The 11,320-nt window shown below is 49.7% G+C and overlaps 1 protein-coding gene across 6 annotated transcripts in view; it reads right to left on the minus strand.

The window, feature by feature from the left end:
• Positions 1-10,870, minus strand: part of NRP2 (neuropilin 2) — a 115,484-nt gene extending 104,614 nt beyond the window's left edge. For 5 of the 6 annotated variants that reach the window (XM_032754815.2, XM_058439312.1, XM_058439331.1 and 2 more), the window contains exon 1: positions 9,974-10,870. In XM_032754815.2, the coding sequence (XP_032610706.1) occupies positions 9,974-10,046 (73 nt within the window). In that variant the 5' untranslated portion in view covers positions 10,047-10,870. The remainder of the gene's footprint in view (positions 1-9,973) is intronic. The other variant, XM_032754814.2, reaches the window with a different exon arrangement.
• Positions 10,871-11,320: the final 450 nt, after the last annotated feature.

Here is an 11,320-nt window from a genome sequence, read left to right on the forward strand (position 1 = left end):
GGGGCATCTCGATTCCCTGTTACTTTAAAATGCTATGGAAAAGAGAAAGAGCAGATGACTAGGAGACATCTATTTCCTATGTATACCTGAGGGCACTTAGTGGAGAAAAGCAATCGGTCTCATTTCCTCTGAAAATAATACACTTTATCTACTTTATAATTTATTTCTTATCTACAGCATCATCCCACCCTGTCCCTATTTCCACAGCATTGTTTTCATTTAATTATTGGTAGCAAGGCAAAGAAGAAACTCTTTGCTCTACTTAAAAAGAAAGGAGGTTGTCACCTTGCCGCTTACTCCACAGGGAAGTTTATTAGAAATAGCACTGGCAGGATTTAAAAGCCTAGTAATCAAGTCTAGCCTCACCACTAGCAAGCTGTGTGACCTTGGGTAAGCCAGTAGACAACTCTGAGCCTTTGTTTTCTCATCTATAGAATGAGAGGGGTGATTCTAAAGGTCAGTTCCAGTGCTAAAATCCAAAGCCCATATAATGAGGTCAGGAATAGATCTTATAACCCATACATTAAGCCAAAAATTCAAAAGATTCTCTACCCTCCTAGACAATAAGACATTTATTCAAGGTGCTACCCCTGTTCTATCTGCTTGGTAAGCCTGAAACAAAACTGCAGGATTCTTCAGAAAACATGTCTGTCTTGTATTATGGGGAGTTCAAATGTCTCCTTTAATCACATCAGGTCTACTAACACGAGTTTCTTTTTGTAACTGAGTCTGTGGCTGCATATTTATAAATATTATGGATACACAGTTCTGTGTGTGAGCATGTCAACAACAGTGAGGCATGAAAAGAAAAACCAAAAGGAGTTTCTTCAAATCCCTCACCCAGATCATCTAAGTCGTTGGCTCAGGGTTTTAACCAAATTTTGCTCACCAACCTGGGATAAGCTGCGTTTTAAGAATTATTTCTGTGAGCTGAGGCTGGATTTTGTTTTATTCGAAGCAACTTCAGCCTGTCACAAGACAGTCTCATAAAATCTGTATCTTGGCTTAAGCTGGGAAGAAATGAGCCAATCCATCAGCCCAGGAATGTGGCTGTTTGACCACTTCCTAAGGCAACTGGGAAGGGATGCAATCTACTCAATTTATGGAGACTGGTGGCAGTGAATGATGCACTCCTGAAGGCACAGCAAATGGAAATCCTTCTGAACTTTTGCAATGATAAAGTTCAAAATCTGAATAAAAGGGCCGTCTAGGAGGGAAGGAGAGAGGGAAGCAGAGAGCAGGAGAGGAAGTCAGCATATGAGTTTGGAAATGAATAAAGAACAAAGCAAATCCCCTCTCTTAAAACACCTCCAATGAATTCACTTAGGAGAGAACTGGAAATTGGGTCTGGAAATGGGGCCTTTAGAACATCTCTCCCCTCAATCTAGATTCTAAAAATGAAGCCTCATTTAATTGGTAAAATGTAAGTTTGATGCGATTACCTCTCCTGACCTCGAATCATGCCACCTGTGGTAACCTTGTTATTTGTCATCTTATATCATAAACAAATGCAATTCCAATAGGGCAGCCGATATAATGTCATTAGTTTATATTTATGTCCGCTCTTTTCCAGCCCTCATTGCAAATGCAATTTTGATGCCATTGATGAGAGATCTGGGATTACAATTCCTGACCATTTTAGGAGACATTTGGGGAAGGAAACAGAAGAATAATTTTGAGGTCTCTCCAAAAACCAAAGGAGAAAAAAAGGTAATATAATATTGTCTTCATTTATTTTGATTAACTGAAGCTTATGTTGAAACATCAATGGCTCCCCATTGGTTAGCAAGTGAAACCCAAACCTCTTTGCCTAGCAATTTGGGCCTTGAATTGAGCCCAAGCTATTATTTCTAATCTTGTTTGCAATTATTTCCCACCATACATTCTAAACTGCAGCTTCTGAGTGTTCCCCAAACCAACCCAGCATCCATTTCTCTACTCACACCTTCCCCTTCCCCTGGTATGCCCTTCCCTGCTCTAAATCCCACCTACCCTCTCACTCCAGGCTGCCTCTGCCCTTTCTCTTCTCCCATACTGGGAGTGGTCTTTCTCCTCTGTGCATCTGAGAGGCTGAAGCTCTTTAGCATCTTCTGAGATGTGTGAGAGTTCCGGAGGGCCTCATCCAGTCTACTGAGCCACCAGCAACTTGAGGTCATGACTCCTTGCTGATCCATCTTTGGCAAGTCTTACAGGATCAAACCAGAGCCTTTCCCAAAAGTCAGACTCATCGAGATTTGGTGAATTAACCAATTAAGAAGTGACCAAAGGAACATCGAAAGTATCACTAGATAGGACAGACTCTGAGAGTTCTATCAGAAATTATTCTGCGGCCACAGTTACTGCCCTTCCTTCCCCACCCCCAGCTGTTATTAAGTGCAAATGCGTCTTAGTGGTGAATTGAGAGTTTGAATAACTGGTCTAGGATAATAATACCTAGTCACAAGTAGGTCAAGGTAGAGTTAGTGTGAACTATGTCTGCTAGAACACCCTATAGCAGATAATAATGATAAAGTTCAAAGCACATTCACATTTTATTTTATTTTATTTTATTTTATTTTATTTTATTTTATTTTATTTTACTTTTTTGAGATGGAGTCTCACTCTGTCGCCCAGGCTAGAGTGCAGTGGCACAATCTCGGCTCACTGCAACCTCTGCCTCCCAGATTCAAGTGATTTTCCTGCCTTAGCCTCCCGAGTAGCTGGGATTACAGGCGCGCACCTCCATACCCAGCTATTTTGTGTGTGTGTGTGTGTGTGTGCGTGTGTGTGTATTTTTAGCAAGGATGGGATCTTGGATGTTGGCCAGGCTGGTCTCGAACTCCTGACCTCAGGTGATCTGCCCACCTCCTCCTCCCAAAGTGCGGTGGATGAGCCACCACGCTCGGCCATTTTAATTTTAATATTAGTAAAATTAATTTATCTCAGGGGTTTTGTCCCCTTCACTCCAACCCCCACACTTCCAAAGGCAACTTTAAATATTGGTTATCTCTACCACCAGGAAGATGCTGACTATTACTTCATCACTAAGCCATTTGTTGGTATTGGATTTTCTTGTGCATGGTTTCAGCCCACCTCTCTTTACTCAACCCCTCGTTTTCCTTTCTTTAGCCCCTAGAATGCCTTTGGGGCACATCTGTTTTATTTTCTCCCCTGTATCCAAACAATTATTATTAGCATTCAGTCTAGTAATTTGCAATTCGCATTATCTTCTCTGCTGAAAGACTCTCCAGAACTGGTTACTGGTTATCACAGGATCTGTGGAGGCGGGAGCAGGGTACCACGGCCACGTGCACTCAGCTGGCCAGCAGCCTCGTGCACTCTGCGCTACCGAGAGCTTCTCTTTTGTTACTCCCAGCCCCTCCTTTTTTTTCTGGATTAGATAATGACTCCTTTATGAAGACCCAGAGGGAAATGGGATTATTAAGAGTCTTGCTGGGTAAAAGCTATTTTGTCTTTATGATGACTTTTTTGAGTTCAGCTGCTGAAGGGCCTTAGTGCCAGAGTAGAAGTTATTACACATTCGGGAGAGCGCCTTAAACACAGTGTTCCCTGCTGAGCACACTCTCAGTGTTGAAGGATGGAAGGGGAGGAAAAGGAAAGGAAATGAGAGATTAAAAAGAAAATAGGAGGTAAGAATACTGAAAACAGAAGAAGAAGGAGGAAAAAAATGCAAGGGAGACATAAATCTAAGATAAGAACCCAGCAGAGAATATTCTCTGAAGAAGAGCGTGGCGAGAGATAATATGGTGCTTACAAAACACAGAGGTTTGGTGGTGGAAGAACTGAGAATAAGAATTATTTTTAAATTCTCATAAAAATCAACTTACCACAATGGTTATAGTGTGCTCTCTATGATCACGAGATTCCATTAACCCCACTGAAACAGTTTTAAAGATTCAGTGACTTCAGAATAGGCTTCATATGTGCCAAACAGTATTCTACATAATCTGACATAGCCTAACAACCCTATGAAGTAGGTATTGTTACCAAACACATTTACAGACAAGGAAACTGAGGCACAGAGACTAAGTATCTGATCACACAGGATACTTGGATCACGGAGCCAGCAAGTGGCTGAGCTAGATTCTAAACCCAGGCAGTCTAGTTCCCGTGTTTCAGAAGGTGGGAAGGCCAGGGATGATCCCCACAAAACTTCTCAGTGGCAAACCTACTTGGTAGCATTTAGGAAAAGACAAACATTTTGCCTGTTTGAAAACCCCCTTTTCTCTGCCTGTGCCAGTACTCTGTCTGTGTGAACAATGAGAGATGTGTTTGAGGCTGGGGTGTGAGTGGGCTGGAAGCACTTAACACCTTCTCCACTCCCTGTACACACAGGCACTCAGCTCCTTGTCATCCTGGCCCTCTTTCCTGTGTTCTGGAAACCCCAGACATGGGGCCGGGGAGGAGGGGTGATGGATATAGGACGTTCAGGTCTGAAACCATGTATCACAACATTGAAGGGTTTTTTTGTTTTTTTGTTTTATTTTGTTTTTTGCCAACTCCTATTTCTCTCCTTTCTTCTCAATCCTACTCTTCTCTATCCTAAATGCCACATTGTTATTGTTCTACTGGATAGGAGTAGCATTTTCAGAAATGGGGGATTTATTTTTATAGCACAGCTGGTCTGCCAAAGGTCACATAATTTGGCAATGTTCCCAGTGGTTAAAAATTAATTTCTCCTTATTAATACAACCAAGGTCCCAGAGGATCGGAGCTCAGCCTTATCTAAACTTGACAGCTTCCTAAACCTTTAGAAGATGCTTTCTCCTGGAGGGCCAGCCATGATACAAGGCCACTGTGTCCTGGAATCCAACTCCGCTGAATCCTGTTAGGCAATGAAACCATTAAGCCTTTGGCCATTGCTCATCAAGGCAGATAAAGCTTTGAAAAATACTGTAGGATCTCCAGGACAAACTTCTGCAGCATCTTCCAGAAATGGGTTAATTAAAAAACAAAACCCAGCAAATAGCCAAGTCCTTACCCAGAAGGAACAGTACAAAGACTAACTTCTCGTGATCAATATACTTATCTGCCACTCGAGGAAGGTACCTCAAAGATTATCCAGTTGCAAATGATGGTCAGATAATAAAATATCTCAAATATGTTAATAACACTACAAGCCATTGCCCAGATGTCACTTTTCAAGTCCTTTTTGTCAGTTCAGGAAATTAAAAAGATATTCTGCTTTTGCTCTATCTTTTGAAAAAGGAAGATCTCAGCTCAAGTTCCTAAAGTCTTTCCAAACTAGACCTTTGGAGAATATATTTGGAAACCTCTTTACCTGGCTCTTGAATTCTGTCAACTCAGAATTGTCTTACACTCAGGTCACCCTGAGTCAGTTCATTTTCTTGATTGCTTTAAGGAAGACTTGAGTGAAATGAAAAACACCAGGGTCCCCAGAATCATCTGGTCCCTGGTGTCTCTCCTCACTGACCCCAGACCCCTCCCTCACTGTTATTTGTATTTGTGCCTCACTGCATATGAACTGGCATTTGGATTCCTAGCTTTTTCTATGCCTGGAAGATAGGAACTGGCCTTTCTGCTGCAGAACGTGGACTTGATACATTCAACAGCAGGGGATCAGAGCCATTTGGTAGACAGCAGGAGTCCTGTCTGGGTAGCCTGGGTTCCAGTCACTGCAGCCTTCCAGTCTTTCATTTTGCCAGTTGAGTGCTCCGTGGCTTAATGTCTGAGGGCTCTATGGGATGACATAAAACTCCAAACCTGATGTGCGCTCGCGCATTCACAATTCTACCAGGCACCACTTGGACAAGTAGGGGCCTGCCCGGGGCCCTTTGGGGAGTGCTCCTCTTGCCACTGTCTTGCACTGTGTGCTCTGCTGGCAACTGGCCACAGCTTCCCTACCTCCAGGAGCTGATCACAGGGGAAATGTTTACTGGGCACCCATTTAATGTGGGCATGAGACCAATCCCTAGAGCCTAGAGCAGGCCGTCTGCGTAAAATCTAGGAGTTTACAGTTTACTTGCAAATTATTATGCTCGCCAATGGCCATCTCACATTTTGGGGAGACAGGCTAAAAGAAACACTTCAAACCCTTATCCGGCGCCTAGACCGTGATTGCTTCTCTTTCAGGATTTGTTTGAACCCAGACCTGTCTCCCACAGCCAATTTACACCTCTTATCTGATCATCCAGTCCAGACGGAAGGGTGAATTGACCGACAATCTGCGCGTGTCCATGGTAATGGCGTTAAAACCCAAGCATAGATCAAAGCTCTCCAGACGAGGAGGGGAGGGGTAGATGGTTATGGGGTCTGGGTTCTTTTGGCCCCAAGCGATGTGTCCCGGAGGTGGGGACATTAGGGTTGGGAGTTGCCACCATTTGAAGAAACCCATTGTCAGGACTTGAATGATTTTCTGGGCAAAACCCAGTCCCCCGCAGATCATGATTAACTCTAGCAAAGGGGACATTCGTAGTGGTCGCTCATCGGGAATGGCCAGCACCAGTGGGCTCTCCTCTCTGTCTGAAACCGAAAGGAAAGGAAGTGGAGGGAGGGGAGCCGAGCAGGGAGCACACGCCAATAAACCTGAGCGTGGGTCTCCTACCCTTCAGAAGAAATTCAGCCGGAGCCGCAGAAGCCGCAACGCATATGGGCCAGATCCCCTAAAACTTGGTCCGGAAAGCTGATTCCCGACGGTTCCCCAACCCAGATGATTCCCAGAGGGGCGACAAGTCCTTTCCAAATCCCTCCCCCACCTCCAAACGCTAGGGCTACCGGCGCCCGCCACCCAGCCGCTGGACGCCTGCGTCCCGGTGGGAAAGACCCGGTGAGAAAGACCCGCAGCGCGGCCAGCCCGAGTCGAAGGGCGGGGGTAGCCCTTTAATCACAGCGCGCCTTGCCTCCATTAACTTGTGTTGATATTAAAAAGAAATCAATCAGTGAAAATGAAGCATCGGCCGTGAATATTTCTTTTTCTCACGTGGAAAAGCAAAGAGCGAGGCGGCTGGGGAGGGGAGGCGGGAACCCGCCGGCGACTGCAGGCAGAGGCTTCTCCGGAGACCGGAGCTGCAGCCGAGACCTAACTTTCCGGCATCGGGCAGCGTTGAGGAAATGCCGCAGGCTTTTCCCTGGGGGTGTCCTTAGGAGGAGGAGGAGGAGAGCACAAGCATGGAGTAGTTGGAGGCGGCCAACTTCGCGGAGGCTTCAGCCTCGGTTTTGCTTTCGCTGGGAATATTTTTGCTTAATAGAATGTTTATGGATCGCTGGGCTCTGTTTCTGCTGCGTAGCCCAAACAAATCGATGCGGCGTTAGAGACGGCGCTGGGGGGCGGGGAAGGGGAGGGAGGGCTAGGAGGAGAGCTGAGGGGCTATCACGTCCCCACCACGTGGATGGCCGCGCGCCGCGTGCTCTTCACCTGTTCCTGCGCACCGGCGGGCGCTGGGCGCGCCGCGCTTCTAGAGGCTGTGCAAGTTGCGCGCATTCCTGCGGCTCAAGCTGGCTGCTTCCCGCCTCTCTCCGCCCTTCTCTCCGAAATCCCACCCCAGTTTCCTATCACCCAGTTGGGCCAGCGCTTCGATTCCCAAGCCAGCCGGCCTCGGCCTCCCGCCACTCAAAGCCGTCTCTCTAGGGGTCGCGGCGAGCCTGCCGCGCAGAGCGGAGCGCAGGGGACTGGCGGGGGCGCCCGGGGCAGGGAGGGAGACAGGCTAGCGCGGCTGCACTGCGGTCTGGCGAGGCGGCGCAGTGAGGAGAGGGGCAGCCTGGTGCGCGTCGCCCATGCGGCCTCCCAGCCACGCGCCAGCCCAAGGTGCCGCGCGCCGCGGCCGCCGTGTTATTCGCTCAATTGCTCCCCCGCGCGCACCTTCTGCCCCATCTTGCTCCTTCCCAGAATTGGTTCTTGTCGCCGGCGGCGGCGGCTGAACCAGGCTCCCCTCCCGGCCGGCGCACACCGGGTGAGTCAGAGGTGTAGCCTGGCCTCGCCCTGGCCACCCGCTGCCGGCTGCCCGGGTGCCAGTGCGTTGCTCCGCCTGAAAGTCTGAGCAGCTCACGGCTTGAGATTGCATTTTGGGGAGCTGGAGGTCCTTGGAAGGTCCCAGCTTCGAATCCCACCCTGAGATCCCACCCCGGGTCCGAGGTTGCCCCGAACTCCGCGCCTCTGGGCTTCTCTGGAAGTGACGCAGCACTGTTGGGATGGGAGGGGGTTCTGCAGAGAGCGCGGGAGGCAGGTGGCAGAGCGGGAGTGGGTCCAAGCGGGTGTCGCGCACACACGTACATACACTCCAAGCAGCGCTCGGGGACAGATGTGCGAACATCTGGGGTAGGAGATGGCCCCTGAGTCTTCACGACCCCTCCCGCTCCGCACAGCACACGGAACCTGAAGTTGCATGTGTGTGCGCGCCAGTGTGAGTGCCAGTGTGTGCGCGCTCGCGCGCTGGGGCCTACCGGAGTCCGTGTCTGAATACATAATATACTGTGGGCATCCTCACGGCGCGCGCGCGCGTGCACACACGCACACAGCGAATCACACAAACATACATAATTTACGCAGCATCCACGTCTGTGAGAGGTAATTTAATTCCACTTCAAGCTGGGAATTTAGAGATAAGGCAAGAGGGAACGGGGGAGGCCCAGAAAATCTCCCCAAGTGGGACCCCCACCCATCCCTTTGGTAGGATTTGCAGCTGCCCTGAAGACCACTTATGGCAAAGAAAGAGCTGCAAACGTGCGGATCTGGGTGGCAAAGGCATTTCTGAATTTTCTTCCCCCCTCAAATAAATGCCCAAGCTTAAAGTGGTGTGTGTGCTGGGTGGGGGGGCGTGAGGAGAAGGAAGGGTGACAGTACCAGATGCAAGGCTAGGACCCACTAGCTGATGTTCTGGGGATGCCCAGGAGGCTGCAGAGTTAGCCCTACCACTGCCGCCATCACCTTGCAAGTGCCTTGGGTGAGGGCACTTCAGGAAGGCTTTTTCGCCTTTCTTTCACCCATTTCCTCCATAGATGGCTTCTCCATCTCCAATCACCTGTAGCAGCTGCTAAGAGTTTTGCTGTTAGATTCCAGACACTGTTCTCAGTGGGGTAGAGAGGCTCACTCTAGAGAGTGGTCCCAGAAGGAAGCACAAACCCCACTGCATTCCCCATGGATTCCCCTTTCCAGAGCATACCCCTTGCCGCTCCCCACAAATGCGGTCCCCAGACTGTTCTGGGCCTCGAAATGCTTATCTCCACAGCAGCCTGTCCACACACCCTTTTTGGCAGTGGTTGAGAACAAATTCCACTCAAAAGTTTCTAACCACTTCACAAGAGTGAGAGACCTTCGAGGGCCTGCAATTTGTTTTAGCTAATAGTAATTTCTGAAAGAACATATGATTTACTTTCCCAGACAACACATGGATGAAGAGAGAAGAGACCAACCGTCTTGGTTGCCAGCAGCGCCCAACCCCAAGCCCCTATCTCAGCCACAAGCCAACTTGCTCCACCAGCCTGAACCTTATGATTCTGAGGCATAACCAGCCATTCTCCAAAGCATCTACAGCATCTGAAAACCAAAACTAAACTCTTGTCTTTCCCAAGCCCTTCAGTTAACATTGCTTAATGTGGCTAAGTGGAGGGAATGCAAATGATTTATATTTCACTGGCTAGTTGGAGAAACTCAAGGGAGATGTGTTCTGCTTCAAGACAGGGAAAAAAAATTCCCAAAAACTGTAATGCAAAGGCTTTGTTGTATTTTTAAACCTTTGATTCAGTCCATATGTGACATCTGAACACCGCCAAATTCTGTTTCAAAACACACACGCACACACACACACACACACACACACACACTCCTAGCAAGAGAGGAAAGTTGGGTTTTAGCAGCCGTGGTGGTGTAGGAAGGGCCGTCTGGGATCTCTCTTTAAATGATTGAGTACTGAGGGAGCCTTCTTCTGTGCCGTTCTGCGTGGCCTTCCTGCTTTAGCGGTCGCTTTTAAAGGCGAAACCATGTTGCAATAAATAGAAAAAACTTTCAGTGGCTTACCTGGTTGGCCTCTCACTTGGTGTCTTGAAAAGTAGAGGGCTAAGAAAACCCAGGTGAGAGGAAACATATCCATTTTGGAGAAGGTGGCTCTCTCCAGAGCTGGGTTCGTAGGTTTCTTGTTTAAATCTTTGTGTTTTTCTCTCTCTTATTTTCTTCCTTACAACGTCTTATGCAGAGGTTTCTAATGGTCAGCGTTTCCCTCCTGAGTCCTGGTGGCTTGTCTTCACCTTTATTCTTGCTGGAATTTCCACCTCACCAGGAGGAGAGTAGCTCCTGAAATCAGCAAAGAGGGAACAAGCCGGGAAGAGAACACGGTTTTCCTCTCAAAAACAAAACGCATATATGTTCTCTCCAGTTCCTCAGAGTGTCATTTCCTTTATCCTACAATATCACGAGTATTTCCCGAAAGCCAAGCGTAACAATAATGATAATAATAATAATTAAAGCCAAGACTTGCCTTGGGCATCACACGGCCCCCAGGCAGCTGTGTGATCTCAGAAGCGTAAACTGACACATCCCGCGGCACCCTTGACGGACACGCGGGCGGAGGCAGCCGCCGCCGGACAGCCCGAGTGGAAGGCGGCCGCCCTGCTCTTGTCCTCGCCGGGTTCCCCCGGCGGGAGCCTCCCCCAACGGCTACACCCGCTTGGCCAGCCTCTCGAGGGGAGTCTGAGGAAGGAAGCTGCTGCGGCTGTTGCTGCTGCTGGTGCGGCGGCGGCGGCGGCTGGGATCGCCTGGGAGTGAGCGAGCCCCTCTCCGAGTTCGCTGGCGCCCGCCCTCACCTCCACCTCGCCGAGTGTCTGCGCGGCTGAGGATGTGCTGGTGGCCGGCTGCAGGCTGGTGCCTCGCTCGCGATCTCTGCCTCCCCTCCGGCTCCCCACTGCCTTTTCAGGCCGAGCAGCATGTGGATGTCAGAGCCGCGGCAGAGCTATCCGATTACGCGCCGGCTCAGGGCCCGCCCCTTCTGTGTTCCTGATTAAAGAGGCAGCCGCGGAGACGGGCGGCGCAGAGCCGAGTGCCGCGGCACCCAGCTCGGGCGGGGCGGCGGCGGCTTCTCTCCGGCCGCCGCAGGATCGAAGTTAAGGCGGCGCCCACCCCACCGCCCCTAGCCCGCCCCGCATCTCCCGATCGCCCCCGCGCACCTCCGCGCCGGGCCGCCGGTGCGTAACGCCCTGGGGAAGAAGCGCCCCCAGGCACCCCCAGGGCGGGCGCGCTGCCCTTGGCCGTGTCGCCCCCACCCGAGGGAGACCTCGGGGAGGGGGGGAAGGGGGGAAAAGCCTTGTTCCCCCTAAATTCCACGACTCCGATGCCACACACGCAGAACCCAACACAATGCCACGCGCAATG

The sequence above is a fragment of the Hylobates moloch genome, unplaced genomic scaffold, assembly GCF_009828535.3.
Source record: "Hylobates moloch isolate HMO894 unplaced genomic scaffold, HMol_V3 SCAFFOLD_1, whole genome shotgun sequence".
NCBI lineage: Eukaryota > Metazoa > Chordata > Mammalia > Primates > Hylobatidae > Hylobates > Hylobates moloch.